Source organism: Heloderma suspectum, chromosome 2 (assembly GCF_057233095.1).
Source record: "Heloderma suspectum isolate Gila_16-S chromosome 2, 16-S_ref, whole genome shotgun sequence".
Lineage (NCBI taxonomy): Eukaryota > Metazoa > Chordata > Lepidosauria > Squamata > Helodermatidae > Heloderma > Heloderma suspectum.
In genome coordinates this window covers 168,696,580-168,719,640 of record NC_139459.1, presented here as the reverse complement: position 1 = coordinate 168,719,640, position 23,061 = coordinate 168,696,580, and the positions used below count along the sequence as shown (strand labels likewise).

The 23,061-nt window shown below is 45.2% G+C and overlaps 1 protein-coding gene across 1 annotated transcript in view; it reads left to right on the top strand.

Moving 5' to 3' along the window:
- Positions 1-12,143: 12,143 nt before the first annotated feature.
- LOC146353172 (venom factor-like) overlaps positions 12,144-23,061 on the top strand; it is a 149,671-nt gene continuing 138,753 nt past the window's right edge. Inside the window, 5 exon segments of the mRNA XM_084835879.1 lie at positions 12,144-12,225; positions 13,378-13,570; positions 16,953-17,115; positions 18,288-18,358; positions 20,293-20,378. Coding sequence (XP_084692005.1) covers positions 12,155-12,225; positions 13,378-13,570; positions 16,953-17,115; positions 18,288-18,358; positions 20,293-20,378 — 584 coding nt within the window. The 5' untranslated portion in view covers positions 12,144-12,154.

Genomic DNA, 23,061 nt, shown 5'->3' with positions numbered 1-23,061 from the left:
GACAATATACAGCCTTGTCATACTCCTTTCCCAATTTTGAACCAATCAGTTGTTCCATGTCTGGTTCTTACTGTTGCTTCTTGACCCTCATACAGGTTTCTCAGGAGACAGATAAGGTGGTCTGGTACTCCCATCTCTTTAAGAATTTGCCACAGTTTGTTGCGATCCACACAATCGAAGGCTTTAGCGTAGTCAATGAAGCAGAAATAGACATTTTTTCTGGAATTCTCTTGCTTTCTCCATGATCCAGCAAATGTTGGCGATTTGATCTCTAGTTCCTCTGTCTTTTTGAAACCCCGCTTGTACTTCTGGTAGTTCTCGGTTCACATACTGCTGAAGCCTAGCTTGTAGGATTTTGAGCATAACCTTGCTGGCATGTGAAATGAGCGCAATTGTACGGTAGTTTGAACACTCTTTGGCATTCGCCTTCTTTGGAATTGGAATGTAAACTGACCTTTTCCAGTCTTGTGGCCACTGTTGAGTGTTCCAAATGTGTTGGTGTATTGAGTGCAGCACTTTAACAGCATCGTCTTTTAGGATTTTAAATAGCTCAGCTGGAATACTGTCATCTCCACTAGCTTTGTTGTTAGTAATGCTTCCTAAGGCCCACTTGACTTCACTCTCTAGGATGTCCAGCTCAAGTTCAGTGAGCGCACTATCATGGCTATCAGGGACATTCAGATCTTTCCTGTATAGTTCTTCTGTGAATTCTTTCCACCTCTTCTTAATCTCATCTGCTTCTGTTAGGTCCCTGCCTTCTTTGTCCTTTATCATGCCCGTCTTTGCACAAAATGTTCCCTTGAGATCTCCGATTTTCTTGAAAAGATCTCTAGTCTTTCCCATTCTATTGTTTTCCTCGATTTCTTTGCATCTGCAGCAGGACCAAATGTAGATACTTCTTGGAGTGGAAGTATAAAGGGATCCCCTGTGTACACTGGTTATGTATTTGTGGCACCGGGGAAGTAGAAGATGTAGTGCATTATTTGTTACATTGTCCCCTATAAAAGGAACCCAGGGTTCACTTTCTGGGGGATCTTTTAAAAATAAGCACTGGATGGCCTCTAGCTGACATTATTTTTGACCTCTTGGCAGATTATAGTAATTGTATCATAAACAAGGTCGCTCCATTTGCAGTAGTAACACAGAAAATTTGTCATAATTTTTTTAAGATGCCTGCAGTGGATGGCAAAGGAGATGACCTGTTACAGACCTTTTGTAAAGATGTGTCCCTGTTTGGTTTGCTTTTATTGGTATTTTGTATTCTGCATTGCTGTATTTTATATAGTTTTGTATTTTGTAATGGCCTTTGTGCCACGAACAAATACATTCAATTAATTACTCTGCTGTGCTTTATGCTACTGTTAAAGACATCTTTTGTTTTCTGAAAAACCAAAGCATCCCCAAATGCCTAGAGTGCTAGAAAGAAAACCTGTTTGGGATGGGTAGCTGGCTTCTACAATTTCTGTACATTTTCTGCATGTTAACCAGAGATGTGACTAAGGGTGTACTGATAGGAGACTGGCTACAACCTGTTTCCCATAGACACCGCACATATACTGGCAGAGAGCAGTATACTGGCAGAATCAATGCTGCCTGTTGCCTCTTCCTCCAATGGGCAAAGGGCAGTAGATCCATCCCATATGATAGCTTAATATTTCAAGGCACTTTCCAGGCCCTCCTATAGCACTAAGAAAGCAATCCTATGGCCCCTAGACAGTGTCTGGGGGGACACAGGATTGTTCGGTTGCTGGGATCCAAGGTCAGAACCAGGGCTCCAACCTTGGAGCCCAGAAACCACGCTCCCCACCCCTCCCCCTTGGAGACGGGAAAAGGGGGCAGTCCCGGGGGCAGGGAGGATACTGCAGAAGCTGCTTTACGCAGCTTCCTATTGGGTCTCCAGGCTCCTTCCCTCCTCCTCCCCAAAGCCATGGCTAGACGGGTGAAATCACCCATCTAGCCAAAATGCAGGGCAGCTGGGGTACGGAGGAGAGGACCCCCCTGCATAAGATAGTCGGCAGCCTTCAATTTCGGAGCCTGGCAAATATCCGGATAGGATTGAGCCGTAAGATACCCATCCAGAGTCATAGTTTAAGGATCACTGATAAAATGAAGCAGAGTGTTCGAGAGGCCTCAGTTCAGAAATTGCATTGTAATGTATTCTTTACTAACCCCTCCTCTCTCCCCATATGATCGGAGTGAGATCGGAGCTGGTGTTCAAACTTCAAACAGAGAATCATGTGGTAAATGTAAATATCAAGTTTCATTATAATCTCTCAGTACTCAAGGAACAAATAGCATTACAATGTGTTTTACATCTTTCCTGGATATCTTGCAAGTGAGTGCAAGAGCTTCATGGGTTTGAACATGAAACACAAAATGGTGTCCTGAATATGTGCACCAGTTTTCATTCCAGTACCTCAGCCTTCAAGAACATTATAGTTTGCATTTTTTTTTCTCTCCTCCCATTTTAAAAGAGGTGCAAGAGACAAGTTGGTATTTGTCTCTTGCACTTGAAATGCAAAATTTGCCCTGAATGTGTGCCAAATGTCATTCCAGTGTCTCAATATTCAACAGAATTATCGCCTGACAAAACAAACAAAATGCTGAATGGGTTAGTTAAGCCTCAAACCTCACTTTGTTCAGTTAGAAAAACAAGGTAAACACATCTGGCCTTCTAGGCAGCAACGTTTAATTAAAATGTATTGATTTTCATAGGAGTAACAATAATCAGAGTTTTTAAAAAAAAACACACCACTGTAAACATACAGGGGGAATAATAATATAACAAAGACAACAATGAGGACACAAGTACAGCAACAGAAGTAATAAAAGTCCAGGAAGTAGAAAAAAATAGGATTATATCATTATTGAAATATTAGGGCTATTGCATATTAAAGAATTGGTAGCTGGTTGATCATCTGCCTTCCAAGAAGATGGTTGTTTAAATTAAAACATTAATCTTTAGATTAAAAGTAAATACATTTTCATATTACCAGAGCCTCCACATAGCTGCCTTTTTGTGATCCTGAGGGAAGCTGGGAGAGAAGTGCAATCCTGTACTCAGTTACCTGGAAGTAAGCCCCGTTGAACTCAGTGGGGCTTACTTCTGGATAGACATGTATAGGATTGCACTGTATGTAGATCAAAAGTACCATGGACTGTTGGAAGGTATAGCCCTATTTAATATTAACGATTGTAGTCAGACACCAGGGGGAAAATAGCCCCAAGAGGACAAACAAATCTGCCGTTCAGTCCCCACCCCACTGATTAAAATCCTCCTCCCCCCGACCCAAACTCCAGCGTGCACACACACCCAACAGTAGGAGTTGCGATGTTCTCCTCAGGGAGGGAATTGCGCCTTGTCCTGGAGGAGGAGCCATAATGATCTGAGGAGGGTTGGAGTCCTGAGGAAAAAGACTCTTCAGAGGGGAAAAGGGGGACAGCAGCTTGGAGGCAACTCTGAGGAGAGCTGGGGGCTCTGTGGCAGCTCCACAGCCAAGCCAGGGAACACCTGGGATGGCTGGTGGAGGCCTGCGGGGTGTCTCCACAGTCGATTTGCTGCAAGCTGGCTGTTTCAAGGTTGTTCATGGCACATGAGGTCGTGGCCATCCTGCAGCCACCCTGGAAAATGGATTTCCTGAGACTACTTTTAAGTCCAGTTCTTTTCCTTAAGTCGGGTTCTCCGCGGTATAGTTGCTGTGTGCCCCAACCCCAGCATTGACCTCAGCTATGCTAGCCCTGCCCGGGGGTGTGCCTTGCACGGTGACCCCGGTCAAGGGGTGTTTCCTGTCCCTGTGTTTCTTGTCATGTGTTTTCCAGCACAAACCAATTAGTGTCTACTCAGAAGTAACTCCCATTGTGTTCAATAAGGCTTGCCTTTGATGTTTACTTCCTTTCTTTTTGGAAGCAATTAATTCACAGCTTCACTCCTTTGCAGCATCGGGAGCTTCAGGGGAAAGGAGAAAGGGGATTAGAAAAAGGGCTGGTTGGAGCCAGGCTGCTTCACATATTCACAGGGTTAAGTCTCCTAAAGGCTGTGAAGCACTTCGCCAGCGGTAAGAGGGTAGTTAAAGGGGAGCCTCGCTCGATTGCAGCATTGGGAGCTTTAATGGAGGGAGAAGGATCTACAGCACTGTTTCTGAAATGTTTCATGCTGTAAGGAAGTAATGTGGGAGGGGAGAGAGGAGAGTGCTTTTGTCGAGACGCAGGAGGAAACGTCCCAGGATTTTATAGAAAGAGAAACGGGGGAGAGCCTCTCTTATTGGTTGAGCAGCCCCTGCCAGTCAGATGACGTTCACTCCAACCCCCCACCAGAAGTATGTGTGCCATACTGTAAGTCATTCTGTGAAGCGACTTATGCTGGTGCGGTGCACTCGCTCGTGGAGCCCTGTGTGGGCCAAAGCGCACCAAAGCTGATTCCTAGGAAAATCCGGATAATCCTCCATTTGCTTCTCCTTCCGTTGTTGTGGAGAAACTCCCCAGGTTGCCCCTTGCTTGAAGAAGTAGGTAAGGGAGCATCCCTCTGGGACAGAATGGGCATCACCTTGGCACCAGTGGCAGCTTTCCTCCCACTCCGAATAGCCTCATTGGATCGGGACCATGGTGGGGAAAAGCACCCCTCCCCCACACTATAGACTTTGTCTCCCCTCCCCTTCTGAGCCCCTGCTATTTATTTTTTTAAGCAGTCACCACAGAAGGGCTAAGGACGAGAATAACGTCACATGTAGTTTGGCCCCACAACAACAGTGGTTATTTGAACAAGGCCCAGGCTGGTGCTAAAAATGGGGTATTCTGTCAATGGCCTCTGAACCATTTAAATGCCATGACACTTGTTTGGCCTTATCCTGCTTAAATAAGTTTCACACATGTGTGCGTACACCCCCCCCTTCCCCTCCCAGTTAAATAGGCCCCATTGGTTTGGTATTCTAGAAATTATTTACTTCTGTCTCACTACATCCTTTTTTCACATACATACATCTCCGCTTAGAAAACATGGAGGCAGCCCATGTTGTAGTAGTGGGACCTGGAGCAGAGATCTACTTGAGGCACCCTCTGGACAATGCAAAACAACAGTAATCAACGTAGAGCATTATAATACATTTAAACATGTTTTTTATTAAAGTGAACAAATTAAATTAATTTAATTGATTGCATGATTTTAATAAAATGTACATTAAAAAAGAGCAGTCATATGCCAGCAAAGGAATAAGGCTATTCATGACATATAAAGATAAATTTAAAGATCTATCTATCTATCTATCTATCTATCTATCTATCTATCATCTATCTTTATATAGAGATAAATAAAATGGTTGAGTGAGAGTCTGAACCCAGGTCCCCTCTGTTCTAGTCTTATACTCGAACCTCCACACTACACTGGGTTTCTTTTACCACACTGTGTATTTGTAGTATATGTGACTGCCTCTTTCATTTTAGCTTCTACCTGCAATGTTTGAAACCGGCTACATGTCTTTCTTTTCTTTTCTTTTCTTTTCTTTTCTTTTCTTTCTTTGGTTGTTTTGCTTATCAGCATGTGTACACAGTGGTGTGCATGTCCACTGGGAGGTCAAGGCAAATTGTGGCTCCCCTCTCCTAGCATGGAGGGGCAAAAGATGGGTAGCTGCTTCAAACGTTGCAAGCTAGGAGCACTGTGTTTTTTTAACACGAATGAACCCATTTCTACTGTAAAATGTGTATTACTTCTTAGGTTCTCATTAAGGATGAAAATGGGACAAATCTGACTGAATATGGACTAGAGTCAATTTTAGTGGCTACCCTGAGGCTGTGATGGCAGCAAGGAAAACTTGCTTCTCTGCCACCATCATATCAGTGTAGTGCTCTTTGGAGGAACTAGTCTAATCCTAAAGAGGATTTAAACTTGTATGGTCAGGAGAGATTCTTTTTTCAAATAAATACGGTATCATCCGGTTTGGTTCATCACATATCTGTGCAGGCTGTGGAGTAGAATAGGAACATACAAGCAGCCCGAGACTAAGGCCGGCTGTCAAATTTCCCCCAGGTTGAACTTCACATAGAAAATGATGTCTTAACACAGTGTTAATCTGTAGGGGGCAATATGTCCGCAATTGTGCAATAGTGAGATGGGGGTGTAGGTATTGCCTGACAAAAGCGCTATTTCACTTTAATGCGTTACTTTTCAAAAAATGTTAGCGGCTGCCCAGAACACACCTGTACTTTGTGGGGATAGCCACCGCAGTTTAATGGTAGGCAAGGTGAAGTAAGTGCCATGAGGTAGCTCAGAACTCTGACAGCCAACCCTGAAATGGTGGAAACATCAGGGAAACACAGACGGGGAAAACACTGGGGAAACATCTTTTGACTGGGGTCAGTGAGGTCACAGCCAGATGAAAGACACACCCCTGGGCAGGGAAATCATGCTGGAGTAAATGCGGAGGTTGGTGCACACCACAACAGAAGCACAGACAAGCCAAATTAAGGAAAACTATCAGACTAAAAGTAGTCTCAGAACCGGTTTTTCAGCACGAAACTCCAGGTTGGCTGCGAGATGGCTATGACGTCATGTGCCCCGAATGACCGCTGAACACAGCAACCTCACAGTGGAGACACCCCCCAGGTTCATGTTTCAAACACATGGGGCTTCCACTACTAAAGTTCCAAGATATAGGAGACATTCAGCTGCCTATTCAAACATTAGGAAAAGTAGTAGGTTCTATTATTGTCCAGCTGCTTCTCTGTATGTATCTTAATGAATATAGACAAAAGTAACACACAGTATATCCAGAATATGACATGCTATATAAAATGCACAGAGATGTCAGTCAAGTAGCAGTTTAAAAATGAGATTGACTTCTGAACACCAAAGAGTTAATCGGGAAATGCTGGTTATCAGCGGGTTTCCAGTAAGAGGACTGTTTTCCTGGCTAGGGTATCTGGATAGAAATAGATCCTGGGCAGTCCCCAAAGATATTCCGTTGCAACATGTTTGTATGCTTACTTGGGGGCAAACATTTGGCAAGGCTTGCTCCAAAGCAAGCTGTCACACAATCCTACCCCCACATTATGCCCACCGGGCAGGGATAGGATTGCTTCTAAATCTCCAAGAGCTGGTGGAGCCCAAAGATGGTAAATCTACACTAGTGTAGCAATATCTTTGCAGGGGTAAAGTGAGCAGAGCAGGAGCAGACCATCCTATGCTTCCCAAGGGTTCATTTCTGCCCTCCTGTGACAGTTTAATGTTACTCTAGTGAAAGAGGAATTATATGTATATAATTATTATATACCTGACTGGCAGCAGCTGTCCAGAGTTTCAGGCATGCGTTCTTTCCATCCCTGTTACACACAGATTGAGCCTGGGATCTTTTTCCTGCAAAGCATGTGCTCTGCCACTGAGCCCTTTGCAAAGCAATACCCACAGCAGTGCTCACCTGAAGAACTGTGTGACCGACTTCAGTACTTTTTTCCAGATGCATAAGCATTTTCCCTTGATCATGCTTCAGCCAGTCAGTCACTTGGTCACCCTTACATAATAATGCATCACACACACTGATGTTTTACATTTTTATATGTATCAGAGCTCCTGCTTCATCACAGTTAACATTGTCTCCAAATACAGAACATGACCTGCTTTCCAGACTCCTATGGCTGCTTTCAGTAATGTTGAACTATTCAGTCAACTTGTTTATGTACAAATTATTACTTTTTTTACCCCCATGTTGTTTAATATCTACATGAAACTGCTGTGTGGGTCCATCTGGAATTTTGGAGCACGTTGTCATCCATATTCTGATGACAGGCAACTCCACCCTTTCATCTCAGGCAGGTGTGGCGGTGGATGTGCTGAACTGGTGCCTGGCCTCGGGAATAAACAGGATGAAAGTCAATAAACGGAGGTTCAATCCAAACAGGACTGAGCTCTGCTGGTGGGTGGTTCCTCTGTCTGCATGGGGGAAGCGCAACTGGCTTTGGATGGGGTCACACTCCCCCTAAAGGAGCAGGTGCATAGCTTAGGGGTACTCCTGGATCTATCATTGTCACTGGAGGCTCCGGTGGCCACCATGGCACACAGTGCCCTCTACCAGCTTCAGTTGGTAGCCCTGCTGCGACTAAGGATGTACAAAAGCCCCTTACCTGGTGTCCGCAGGGGGTCCACAGGTGGGAGGTGATTCGTCCCTCCCCCCCCAGAATCCTTGCCAGCTGGCTCCACTCCACAGCGAGTCCGCGGAGCTGCCAGCCGGCTTCAGCCACTGGTGGACTTCCAGCCGCTGGGACGCAAATGGCATCCGGTGTAGCGGATGCCATTTGCGTTCCTGCTCTTTGCCATGATAGGCTACGTAAATCTTTACGGTCCGTTTGCTGCCGTCGTGCAGAAAATTGCGTCAAGCATAGCGGACGCCATTTGCGTCCCTGCCCTTTGCCGTGATAGGCTACGTAAATATTTACGTAGCCTATCACGGCAAAGTGAAGGGGCATAAATGGCATCTGCTACGCCGGACGCCATTTTCTTCCGCAGGATGGCTGTGGGCGGACCGGACCCGGCCAGTGGCAGGTAGGATCCATTCCGGGGCAATTTCGCGGGGTGGCGGAAGTGGATGGTCCATTCCGCCACAGACTCTGAGGGATTCTTAGAATCCGGCCTCATTGGAGTCCATGGCGGAATTCTCTAACATCCCTAGCTGCGACCCTATCTGGATGGGGATAGACTAGCATCAGTGTTCTATGTTCTGGTAACCTCTAGGTTAGATGACTGCAATGTGTTGAACACTGGGCTGCCTTTGAAGACAATTAGCAAACTGCAGCTCATGCAGAATTTGGCAGCCACAATAGTCAAAGTAGTAGTCAAAGTGCATTAGTTGTCTGTCTGTTTCTGGACTAAATTCAGAGTGCAGGTTTTACTCTGTAAAGCTCTACATGGCTTGGGACCCCAATATCTCAAGAACTGCCTCTCCCTGTATGAACCAACCCGGTCCCTGAGGATGGCTTCAGAGGCCCTTCTTTATGTGCCCCTTCCAAGGGAAGCTTGGGGGTGTCAGTTCAAGAATAGGCCTTTTCTATGATATCCCTTGTTTATGGAACACTGTCCCCAAAGAGGCTTTCCCAGTGCTGACACTGTCATCTTTTCCACACCAGGCAAAGACATGCTTATCTTCCCAGGCATTTGGACATTAGTTATGGCCTGCCCATATGTTGTGGGCTGCTTTCGTGTTGCTCATTCTAGGCTGTGAGCAGAGGAAGAATTTGTGTACTTGTGGATACTTTTCATATTGTATTGTTTACAGGTTATGTATTTATGATATTTATTTTTATTTGTGTTATTGTGCTGATTATGGTTTATATTGATTTGGGTTTTTTTGTTATATTAATCATGGATTTCTGTATCAGGTAAGTCACTTTGAGACTGCTTTTTGCAGTGGAAAGTGAGGCCTAATTTAAATTATTATTATTTCTTCTCAAACATTCTCATTTCAACATGCCATTCAGTAGACATGTGATGCCTTCCAGTAAGCGTACTCACTGCTGTGTTGGATACTGCCACACAGAGTCATACCCTGCACCCAGATTAATTGCAGTTTCCATCATACCTCTCCTCTGTGACCAGGTTTTAATGGTCCTTGTCAGTGTTTGCTCTGTGACAAGGTCTGTGCAAAGGCCTACTTGGGCTGTAATCCTGTACCCACTTACCTTTCAGTAGGTATCTATAGGACTGCTCTGCCAGAATCAGTCAGTCTGACAGATGGCATGAGAACTGTTTGCCATCCCAGCTTCCCCAGGGAGTGGAGGGAATGCCATAATTTCCAGGAGTGCAAGCTGTGGAGGTGCTGAACCCAGATGAAGGCCCTGACGCTGAGCTTGAGCTGGAGCCTGTCATTCAGGATCCCCTTGAGCCAAAGCCCCCCAAACTGGGACCCCTGAAGACAGCACCCCCTGAACCAGGTTCCCCGAAGGAACCAGTCCCCTTCTGCACTCCTGGTTCCTGCTCACCAGCCCAGAAAACAAACAAGGGAAGCACATACTCAGAGGCTATGCTCCAGGCCAGAGGACTACCCCTTTAAGGCTCCCCTCTCTTCAAGAAGAACCTGGAACCTGGGAGGGGTCATCTGCCTATAGCAGGATAAAAAAAAAAACCTGTTGCACCCCAGGCCTTATTGGAGGACATTGGGCTTCTTCACATGGAGCTTTTATCCTGCTATTGAGATTGCTCACTCATGGAAGTTTGTGGGTGCTTTTCATGACATTGCCAACCTCCAGGGCACATCCAGAGGTATTTCCTGGTTATTCCATGTTAAAGAGATCTGGAGAAAATGAGGTATCAAAATTATCTCAGATTGTTGCACTATTAAAACAGACATTAGATGGCACTGTTTCATTGAGTTCTATGGAACCTTGAAAATTAAAAGCTTCTCGTCTCAGCAGTCACGTGGTCACCGCTGCAAATGTGGAAAGGCTCCTCAAGGGGAGGACTGTGGGGGTTTTCTTTAATGTAAAGGCAGCCACTGTCTGCTTGGAGCTATCCAAGGTCCTGCACTCCCTGCCTGCCTGAGCCACCCTCAGGCATCCATCATCCCCATGGGCTCCTGATCATGATCAGGACAGAACAAACTAATTGGAAGCCAGTGAAGCTGCTTCAGTACAGGGGAGATGTGTTCCCCATAGTGAGTGTCCAGTACCACTCACTCTGCAGCAGGGATTCCAACCTTGCTGGACTACAACTCCCATCATACCCTGCAGCATGACCAATGGTGAATGATGATGAGAGTTGTAGTCCAAGCAAGATCTAGGGACCCAAGGCTGGGAATCACAGCTCCACTGCATTCTGCACCAGTGATCAGTGCTGAATACTTTTCAGAGGCACCCCCGTTTACAGCACACTGTCGCCTTCTAATCCGGAGGTCACCAGCAGCATGAATGGCAGTGGGTTGGTCCCTGAGTTTCCTAATTCAGTTACTGTAGCAGATGATAATGCCTGAACATTCTAATCACTATAAAATCAATTGATTTGTCCCAGTGTTATGATATTTTTGTACAGAAAATCTATGCCGTGACAGCAATAAGAAAACAAGATTGGACAAGAAATGGTTGAAATCTAAAAACTAAGCATAGATTGTGGTATGTGCTGAACTGCAACCTTAATAGTAATAGCTGTTTGATCAAATGGCAAGACGAAGATCGAAGAAAGAAGAACATGCATGAGAATATGAAGAGAAGAGAAACATATGCCAGGACAATCAGACAGTTATTCACTCTTGCAAGAGCATGTGAGGACTGGTATATTTAATATCATGTCTAGTTTGGACCAAGGATACAGCAGTTTAATGAGTCTTCCTTTGAAGTGATGTTTCCATCTGTTTGTGACCTCTTTTTTTTTTTTTTACATTTCTATAACATGCCTCCAGTTTTTCCTTTTTGTGGTTTAGTTCATGTCAGAAAATCAGAGAAAATTCAGGGACTGATGAAAATCTATTTTATGTTAATAAAGTTATGAGGTGCTGAAAAGTCCTCATTTTAATCAATTACATATCATGCCGTGACACCATCAGCAAGCCCATTTTGCTTTGAGCTATATTTCTTCAAGTTCATTTTATATCATTTTATATCATGAATAAAATATCAGAATAATTTATTTTGCAATTTGTTCAGAATCACTCTGATATTTCCATGAGAAGATGTCTCATGGAAATTTTACAATAACCTGTAAAATTTTAAAACAAATAATTTAGAGGCCTAGAAGTTTCAATATGTGTTTTACATTGATAAAATTGACTCCTTCATCCAAAACACCTTTATTTAGCCACCCAAAATACCTTCCTCAGACTTCTGTAATGGAAAATTAGTTAAGATTACTATTTGGTGATGGCCATTTTTAATTTTTCACCCAGCAAATTTTCCTGAAATTTTTGGGTAAGGCACCTTAGAGCAATTTATTTTCCACCCTTCTCAGGTATCAAAACTACTGTCAGACCTTTAGCGGAGCATGGCTACTGCAGTCAGACCTTTGTTCCAGTTAGTTGGCCACAGAATTCTATTATTTTGCCTCTACTAGCCTCCCTAATTCTCCTCCCCATTTACTGATTAACTGCTGAGCTGTTTCCTCAATGGCTTGGCTGAAAAGAGGCGGTGGGGGCTCACGGGAGAAATATTGGAGTTACAACCTGCTCTCCATACCCTCCAGATCACCATGGAGGGGACTGCTCTCTATTTAGTGGCTGCCCTTGTGGTCTGTTTCCCAGCTATTTCTTACAGCCAGCTGTAAGTATAAGAAAATCCAGCGCAGGGGATTCTGAACTGGATGGATCCCTTAGCACATAACTTCAGAGAACAGTAATGGGGTGGAGAATGAGCAAAAAATGCTTTTCTGAGCAAAGGGCAGGTCTGGTGCTTAAGTCCCAGAATTCAACAACTACTGGACATTCCCAGTACATATGCTCTAAATGGGCTCCAGACCTCCAATAAACACCAGTGGTATTCCAGCCTTTATTAAAACATCCTATAGGAGCCAAATCAGTTCTATCAAGAACTTTCTGCGGAATCAGATTGCTTCCATACTAGAGAGCTTTAGTGCCACTGAGACATTGCTCTTTCATCAGCAGCTGAAAAGGGAGAGACAGGGAGAGAGAGAGATTCCACAGCTCTGTTAATCTAGTGCTATATTATTCAGTAATGCCCACCCCTATGGCCAAGATCCTTCTATACTGTTGGCAGGAGAGAACTCAGATAGTGCTTCTGTTGCTGTTCTCAGTGGAGTGGGAAGGAAGTGTTTTGCAATGAGCAGCCCAGCATTCTGTGAAACTGCTCTGCTAAAGCTTCTCTTATTCCCAGTGGAGAGAAGGAGGGTTTTTTTTAAAATAACAACAACAACAACAACAAATACACACCCTTCCACTATGAGCAAAGGCAAGCAGTTAGTGTTAGCTTCATAATGGTGATGTAAGGGCCAGTAGAGGAAAACTGTGGGTCGTAGGAGGTGTCAACCTTTTCCCCACCCTTTCCATTCTCCCCTAAAGTGTCTATACTGTCCCTACATTCATGTTACCTCAGTAAATATGGTTTTGGGAACACACATTTGCTAAGATAATATGCAGTTCCTCCATGAGTCTTGGCTTGTATGGGAGTGAATCAATCACTGGCCCTTTAGCCTTTGCTTAATTCAGGATATGGCCTCGCTTAAGTGGGTTGCTGATTAAGTACCTACAGTCTTCCTTGAGATCCTTAAAATAAGTCTTATGTTATCACTTTCTACTTGTTCTGTGACTGGGATGAAGATGAGCGCTGCTGCCCTATGCGGTGTTTGTTTCTTGCCTTTTCCAAAGAAAGAGAGTCAGAAGATACATACAGTGTGGGGAAGTGGGCTCATATTCCAATGCAAGCAAATTCAGTGTATGAAATCTTTGTCCTTCACAGCTACTCCCTCATTGTGCCTAATGTTCTGAGGGTAGAGAGCCAGGAGAAGGTTGTGGTGGAAGCTCATGGAATCAGCTCCCCAACAGAGGTCACAGTCACTGTCCATGACTTCCCACAAAAGAAAAACATTTTGTACCAGGTGCAAGATACCCTGAACCAAGAAAATGGCATGATGGTGACTCCTGTCATAAAGGTGGGTCTGTGGTGATGGCCGTCAACGACACCATCATGTATATGCAAAGACAATAAAGTCATTTGAGGATGCTTGGGGCACAGTTCAAAGTGCTGGTGATTACCTGCCAACCTCCAAATGGCTTGGGTCCAGGATACCTTAGGCACTGCCTAGCATGCCCACTGCCTAAGCTCTAATGAAGAGGACCTTCTCTGTTCCAAATATGGTGGAAGCACCATTGATTGGGACAGAAGAAAGGGCCTTCTCGGCGGCCATACCCAGACTGTGGAGAACCCTGCCCCATGAGGTTCATTTGGCCCTCCACTAGGGATGGCAGAGAATTCCGCCACGGATCTCGGTGAGGCCGAATGCCAGTGCATTCGGCCCCCCGAAATCTGTGGTTGAATGGCCTGCCCCCACCTGCCCCCCCGCGGATCCCCCCCGGGACGAGACTTACCTGGGGCGGATCTTCCAGGCGGCGGCGGCTGCGGTGGCTGGTCTTCCGACCAGCTGTTGCCGCTGCCGCCATTTGCAGACTTGTGGGGGTTTTTTTCCCCAAGATGTGATAGGCTACATAAAGATTTACGTAGCCTATCATGGCTGGGTAAAAAAAAAAAAAATGCATACGCAAAAGGTGGCGGCTACGGCCGCCGCCATTTGCGTTCCTTATTTTTGGTGTCTTAGTCTACATAAATATTTATGTAGACTAAGACGGCGAAAATAAGGGGAACGCAAAAAGCGTAGCGGGCACTATTTGCGTCCCTGTTTGATTCGCTGTTTTAGCCTACGTAAATATTTACATAGGCTAAAACGGCGAATCAAAAAGGGACGCAAATAGCGCCCGCTACGCTATTTGCATTCCCCTTTATTTTCACCGTCATAGTCTATGTAAATAGTTACGTAGACTAAGACGGCCAAAAATAAGGAACACAAATGGCAGCGGCCATAGCCACCGCCATTTGCGTACGTGGTTGTTTTTTGCTTTTTGTTTTTTACCCAAAGCTCTCCGCGGCCGGAAATCCGGCTGCGGACGGCTCTGGCCTGGGCCTGGCCGGCTGCTCCGCGGAGCCACCACAGAGCACAGCCAGCCATCGAGGTTTCCGGGGGGGAGGAATGGAGCGCCTCCCCCCCTGTCGAGGATTCCGGGGGGAGGGACGGAACGCATTTCGTACATCCCTACCTCCCACACTTGCCATCTTCCACCACTTGGTGAATGAAGGCTTTTCTATCCGGCAAGAGTTTGCCTTTCTGGGTTTTCTGTGGTGAACTTTATTTTTATCTGCTGGGCCTGTCTCTACTTTATTTTGTTTGTTCTTGTTGTTTTATTATGAGATCATGTTATTTTAACTGCTGCCAACCACCCTGACTAATGCATATGCATTAGAAGGGCAGAATATAAGTCCTCAAATAAAAAATAAATAAAAATGTTTTGCACCTAAAGAACAATAACTCTTGAGATAAAGAGAATAAAAGGGCAAAATACATATGAAGCCAAGGATAGATAGAGCAGAATTATGCTCTCCTGTCAGGCTGAAATGTAACACATAGACAGAAACTGATTGATAAAGGTTCCAGACCAAGTTCAGAGGTTAATAAAATATATCTCCATCTATGCAAGCAAGCCTGGTTGTTTTGCTGGAAATGGTTGTCAGAGAGGCAAGTACACACAGTCACGGTGCAACTCTATCAATCCTGGCAATTTGAGGAACTTCAGATTTATTTCCTACCCTTGCCAAGGTTGGCCTGAGACATTTTGCTTCCCCCAAGCACCTTCACCGCCATGCATGCCAGCCCAAGGAAGGTCCTCAGGTCAAGTCCCTGCTGACCGAGACACAAGGGATAGGGGTCAGAGTTAGGGATGTCAGAGAATTCCACCACGAATCTCGGGGAGGCCGAATGCCAGCATTCTACGCTATTTGCGTTCCCCTTATTTTCACCGTCTTAGTCTACGTAAATGTTTACATAGACTAAGACATGCCAAAATAAGGAACGCAAATGGCGGCACCCATGGGTGCCGCCATTTGCGTACACGCGTGTTTTTTTTCCTTTTAAATCAACTGTGATAGGCTACGTAAACATTTACGTAGCCTATCACGGCTGACTGCAGGGACGCAAATGGTGGCGGCTATGGCCACCGCCATTTGCGGAGCTGGCCGGCCAGAATTTTGGGGGGGAGGGACGGAGCGCCTCCCCCCCACCACGAATGTCATCCTTCGAAAAGGTAAGTGACTTTTGTACATCCCTATTCAGAGTAACTCAGACAGCAAAGCACCAACCAGTTTGCAGTCAGGATATTTATGGATGATTCAATTCCAGAATTGTCCAGAATTAGGGAAAAGCATCTGCAAACCAGATCTGCAGCTGTTGCTTTTGGCTGACTTGCATCACTAAATATTATTGTTCTAGAATATCATTAGTCTAGGGGTGGGCAACACCAGTGGGTTTGGCATCTATTTTTGGCTCCGCAGTCCCCCCACATGGGCCACACTTCATGGAGCATCCTCTCCCCAAAATTGCCCATGCTGATACCTGTAATCTTTTTACATTTTTATTTTATTTGTATTTTTTTTAAGGTGGCCTGGAGTGGAACTTCTTGCCTCCTGCTAGGAAGCAGGGAGGCTGGGGTGGAGGTGGACCAAGGGGGTGGGAGAAGGAAATGGGGAGACCAAGGATGGAGTGGGGATGGCTGAAGGGTGACTTGATGTGGAGGAGGAAGAAGAACCACTGGGGATGGGATGAAGTGGGAAGGGCTGCAGAGGGCAACGGGAGGGATTAGGGAGGCCTGTGAGGCAACCCCAAAGAGGAGAGAAATCAGAGACAGGGTCTCTGTGTGTATGCCGTGTGTGTGCGTGAGTGAAAGAGTGAGAGTTGTGGGTCTATGAGACAGACAAATGAGTGAATGGGGTGAGTGGATCGTATGCTGGAAGTGCATGCTGTGCACTGGGAGTGTAGGGTGAAGGGGAAGGAAAGATGGTGTGTTTGGTAATGGAAGTGATCCTCAATGAGAGAGAAAACTATGGATTCAAAGAAATGGGTTTGTGTTTGTGTTTTGGGACTCAGATTCTACCCCTGCTGTTTATTACGGTTCTTGGGCATGTTACTTGTCTTTTAGCCTCACCAGTTTGCCTTTCTGTGAAAAGGGTGTCTTGTCACTTGTCACACTTACCAGGACACTTCTTTCCAAACGTGTCCACCAGGCCAAACAGGTTGGAGACCCCTGACCAAAGACATAAAAAGGTTCCTTCTTTGGCTTCCTGCCCAGGGAAGTAGGAGTGTGGGGGTGTTCTGAGAGTGCTATGGTTAGGCTCACACCGCACAGCACCCTGCGTACAATTTCTGCAGTTTTATTTGCCCAGCTGAAAAAGGGCAGAATAATTCTCTAACCTCTGACCTTCCCGTACAGGTTTATGCCAAAGACATGAAGATGGATTCGAAGCAAAACCAATATGTGGTTGTCCAAGCCAGCTGTTCTCAATTCACACTGGAGAAGGTGGTTCTGGTCTCCTTCCAGAGTGGCTATATCTTCATCCAAACAGATAAAACCATCTACACACCTGGAACTCCAGGTAAAGCCTTCTGCTGGCTCCATCTGGACACTTAGTGGGGATGTGGCGGGGATATTATCCTTGGGATCTGCCCTTGACTCTCTGCCAGGCCCTTACTCTTGTTAGATGCCTCCCTTGTAAGTGAGGGTAGAGACAATCATTTCGAAGTTGGCTTGAAAGAGGGATCACTTGTTCCACTTTTGCCTCTGGTAAAGGCATGTTTTTATTGTTTTAAAAAGTGCGAAGAAGTGACAGTGAAACAAAAGAAAGACACATGTACACGCTGGGAAGCAATGTCTCTTTAAAAATCATTGTCTTTCTCCCATCTACATTCAGATAGGGCTGTTTTAAACACTTTTTGAAAGGTCTGGTATGCTCACATCCATATCTTGTGATGCATGAAAATGTAAAGTAAAGAATAATAAAAATAATTACCCATGTGTCTGCCTCAGAAGAAAGTTGTAAGAAGTCCATAATCCAAAAATGATATTATTAACTTCCTTCACACATCCCATACTTAAATACCTCCAAGGACATTTCCAGGTCTTTTTAAGTACTTCTGAGGGCATCTTCAACTCTTAGCTATTTCAGTAGGAATAGCTTTATACAGCAAATTAGTACCTTCAGAAACAAATGGCAACAATTTGTCCCCATCCACCTGTCTGAATTAGAGTGAAATGGAAAGGTGACTGGTAGTCACATTACTGGATGTGTTTTGTATTCCCCAAGGAAATTGCCTCCAGTACTACCTGATATTTGAAAATAAAAAAACTTTATATTTTTGTAAAAGACTACTGGTTTTCTTGGATTTTATGCCTCAGGCTTGCTGGGTTTTTGCTTCATCTTAATATAAAAATACAAAAGAGTCACTCCAGTCACTTTCTGTCAAATAACTTGCTACTCCAATCTAAGCGTTTTTTTTACAAAAACATTGTCCCAGTCACAAAACCTTTTTGTTCAAAAAATATAATTAACCCTGCAACAGACATGCTAGCTGGGGAAAGATTTCCAGGAACTACACATGTCTGCATGATAACTGATTGCTCAGAATGTCCCATGAAGCAAGATCTGTTTGCCTCTTGACTTTCCAAGTGGGGAGCTTATCTCAGTGCTCCTCCAGGATGCCAGCACCTTTCACTTGAACTCAGACTTTTTTCCAACAAATATATGCTACTTTCTCTTTTCTTTCTCAGTGCGCTATCGTATCTTTCCTGTGAGTCACAGCCTGAAGCCTGTGACAAAACCGGTGGTTCTTGAGTTTGAGGTGAGAGAGCTACAATAGGTTTGGTTCATGGCTGAGCAGAAATTTGAATCTTCCTCTCTCTCGGCTCTGAAATCCACTACATTCTGACCACTATACCTAGGGATGGTGGAGAATTTCTCCACGAATCTTCGGGAGGCCGAGTGCCGACGCATTCGGCCCCCCAAAAGTGTTGGGGAAATTCTCCGCCGGCCCCCCGCCCCCCCTGGGATGGGACTTACCTTCAGCGAATGTCCCTCCCGGCGGCGGGTCCCGGCGGCGTTTCGGCGACGTTTCGGCGAGGGCGGGGGCGGCGGCCGGTCTCCCGACCGGCTGCCACCACCGCCATTACAAAATAAAAAAGTACAGTAAAAAAAAAACAACACCCATGATAGGCTACGTGACGATTTACGTAGCCTATCATGGCTAGATTTCCAAAGTCAGCCGTGATAGGCTACGTAAATCGTCACATAGCCTATCACAGGTGACTTTGGGGGGGGGGGAAAGCGCGTACGCAAATGGCGGTGCCCCATGGGCGCCGCCATTTGCGTTCCTTATTTGGACAGGGGTAGTCTACATAAAGATTTACATAGACTACGGCAAAAATAAGGGAACGCTATTTGCATTGCCCTTATTTTCACCGTAGTCTACGTAAATCTTTACGTAGACTAGATGTGCCAAAATAAGGAACACAAATGGCGGCGCCCATGGGTGCCACCATTTGCATACGCGCTTTTTTTTTTTTTTCAAAGTCACCCGTGATAGGCTACGTGATGATTTACATAGCCTATCATGGCTGACTTTGGAAATCTAGCCGTGATAGGCTACGTAAATTGTTATGTAGCCTATCACGGGTTTTTTTTTTCCTTCTTCACTTTTTCTTTCGTGGCTGGGGAGACGGGGCGCTTCTCCCCGGCCTGAATTTCAGCCAGGCGAGGCGGGGCGCCTCCCCCCCTGGCCTGAATTTCGGCCGGGTGAGGCAGGGCGGGGCGCCTCCCCCCCGGCCCGAACTTCAGGGGGAGAAGCAAAGCGCCTCCCCCCCACCGCGAAGCAAGCTGCGGGACAAGGTAAGTCCCTTTCGTCCATCCCTAACTATACCATACTGGTTCTCTACAGCATGATACCTCAGACCAGTTTGCTGGAGTTTCTTAAGAAGAGAGTGTCAACATGCTTAGAGTGTTCTCCTCTTCCCCCTCGTCCTTTTCCTCCTACTCCTGCTGCTCCCTTCCTCTCTAGAACAGGCAAAGTGTGTTAAGATCTGCTACAGCAGCAGTTACGATTAATTATCAGGCCTGCTCTAGGGCCTTGGGTAACTGGTACACACTGTGCACAAGGTGGAGTTTAAGTAAAGCAAGAGTTAGATGCAAGGAGAAGGTTGATGATGCTGGATCGTAACACACTTTCCTTAGGAACAAGTCTACAAAGACATGGCATAGTTCACATCCTTTGCCTGCAAAAGATACAGGCTTAATCCCAGCATCTCCATTTTAAAGGTCTCAAGTAGGAGGTCTAGGAAAGACCTCTGCCAGTCCCAAATTGGCAAATGTTGCCAATAGCCATCCATGCACAAGATGGAGGTATCAGCTGGGGAATAGAATGGAGTGCCTGGAATCCTGAACAGGAGCACTCAAAGTCTCAAACGACACCATGTTGTTGCAGGCCCCACTAGCATGCCAAAATATGCAATGGCCTAGTAAAGGCTCCAAGGCATTACATTTTAATTGGAATGTTGTGAGCTGCCATTAGCTTTGGTTCTTTTCGTGAGGGAGGAAGGCAGGATATAAATGTAATAATAAATAAAAATAAATCTAAAGAAATGAGTCAGTGGTTCATTGGTGCTCAGGCAGGCTAAGTCTTGTGCCCCCGCAGAACCCTTATGCTACACAGGTACTGAATACACAATGTAACTGCAAGCATTTTTCATCTCTTCCTTATAAACCTTTCCTCTCCCCTTCTAGACACCCGACGGCATTGTTGTCAGCCAGAGTTTGGTCTCCTCTACTTTGAAAACGATCCAGCCTTACAACTTACCTGAGATTGTCAGGTAATTTACCATGAATATTACAGCGTAGCCAATCTCTACAGAAATTGAAGTGAAGCAGCAGTTATGGAAGAAAGCTCATTGAGGGGTATGGTGTCCTCTATTCCGCTGCTCTTTTTCCTGTTAAAGTAGGAGCACCCCAAGGCCCCACAGGCTTCAATAGTGTTGACTGATTAATCTCATTTGTAGTACCCCACCTTTCTTTCAGGGCAGCACACATGAGGCTATTCTATTTTATCCTCACAACAGCCTGTGAGGTAAGTTAGGTGGATGGCCATCCAGTGAACTCCATGCCCTAATGGGGCTTTGAGTAGAAGAGGAGCCAGGGTTCTGCCTCCTCTTATCCAGGTCCTTTTCACGTTCCTTCCTTCACAATCAACACACTCCAAGATGCCAGGCTTCAGGCTCACTACTTTATTAGTTAGCGACCAGATTCCTTACAAATGCAAATTCTAGGAAACTCTCAGGCTACAAAGGAAAGCGCTACTCCACACAATTACGAATACCAATAGAGGAGCCGAAGTGGAAGTTAGAGAAGTTGCTGGCAGTTTGAACAAGAAATTCCCAGCCAGACTAGGTTAGGGTGGATGTCCCTCCCTTACAGTTGCTCCCGCCTATGTAGGCTATCACACATAGCCAACCTGGTGGAGCGTCTGAGCTCTGCCTCTAACTTTTCCCACTTCGCTCTGCGACGGACCCTAGCATCCCTCAAGTCACTCCCCTCACTCTCCTCCTCCCCCGAGACCTGGGTTCTCATGGAGGGGGGACCCTTCAGGTCAAGCCACCAGTGTGCCAAGGTCTTGAGAAGAAGGCCTTGCCATATCTGAGCTCACTAGGGAGGGAGCCTGCCCCGGTTCTGGCTGTTCCCATCCCATCCCAAATCTGAGCTGCTAGCTATCTCCACTCACTCAGATTCATTCCTGATAGTCCTAAGGTTTCAGGGTCAGGTTTTCTGTTCCAGACTTAACTCTTTATTTTCCACTGATGAGCATCAAAACACAGAGCACCCTGTCTTAGTATCCATACCAATCCCAGCCATGCCAAGGAGAGGTCTTATTTCTTGGTTGTTGTCATGATTTCAATATTCGTGTTGATAATCCCTCTAACCCAGTTGCTTCCCATCTCCTCTCCCTTGCCTCCTCGTTTGGCCTTCTCCTTGGGCTGACTCTCCCACACGTTGCTTTGGGCCCTTGATCTTGTCTTCACTAAGAACTGCTCTGTGTCTGGCCTCTCTGCTGAGGAATTACCTCTGTTCATCATCTTATGTCCTAAAGCACTGCGTGCAGTCCACCCTCCCTGTGTTCTGTCACCTGCGCCTTCCATGATTTCCAGCCCATTGATCCAGTGGCCTTCTCTGAAGTATTGTCCTCTCCCCTGCTGCTTCTGTCTGCTCTGGAGACTCTGCAGTTACCACCCCCAGTCCATCCCCGTCATCACCTCTTGACACGACTGCCCTGCTCTCCCAGTGTACTATTCACCCCTCTCATCCTCAGTCCTTCCTCACTGCCTCCATTCTATGTGCTCCTGTGCTTATGCAGCTGAACACTTCTGGAGCGGAATAAAAGAGTTGGATGACTTCATCTGCTATAAATTTATGCTCTCCACCTTCTTGTCTGCCATCTACCTGGCTAAGCAGCACTACTATACCTCTCTGGTCCACACCGATTCTAGAAAACCCCAGCATCTCTTCCCTACCTTGCTTCCCGTGCTAAGGCCATGGCTGAGTGGTAGAGCAGCTGCTTTGCATGGAGAAGGTCCCAGGTTTGATTCCCGGCATCTATTATTATTATTATTATTATTATTATTATTATTATTATTATTAGCATTTATATCCTGCCTTTTTTCCTCTTGCAAGGAACCCAAGGTGGCTTACATTCTCCTCCTCCTCCTCTCCATTTTATCCTCACAACAACAACCCTGAGAGGTGGGTTGGGCTGAGAGTCTGTGACTGGCCCAAAGTCACCCAGTGAGCTTCCATGGCCGAGTGGGGACTAGAACCCGGGTCTCCCGGCTCCCAGTCCAGCACTCTGGCCACTACGCCACACTGGCTCTCAGGTAGAGCTGGAAAATCTACAAGTAGAGCTGGAAAAAATCCTGCCTGAAACCCTGGAAAGCTGCTGCCAGTCATTGTCGACAATACTGGTCGAGATGGACCAATAGTCTGATTCAATATAAGGCAGCTTCCTATGTTCCTTATATATATATATATATATATATATATTCAATATGTTTTTTCTATATCCTTTTTTTCAATATTTTTATTCAATATAAGGCAGCTTCCTATGTTCCATATATATATATATATATATATATATATATATTTTCAATATGTTTTTTCTATATCCTTTTTTTCAATATTTTTATTCAATATAAGGCAGCTTCCTATGTTCCATATATATATATATATATATATATATATATATATTCAATATGTTTTTTCTATATCCTTTTTTTCAATATTTTTATTCAATATAAGGCAGCTTCCTATGTTCCTTTTTTAAATTTTTAAAATTTTTATTTAAACAAAAACAAAAACACAACAACAACAACAACAACATAAACACACAATACACATACACTAAAATATCTCTTAAGACTGTAAGATATCTACCTTTGGCTCCCCTTACACAACAAATGGTTATTATTATTCTCTAGTTCTTATCTTAGTTGTATATCATACATTGAG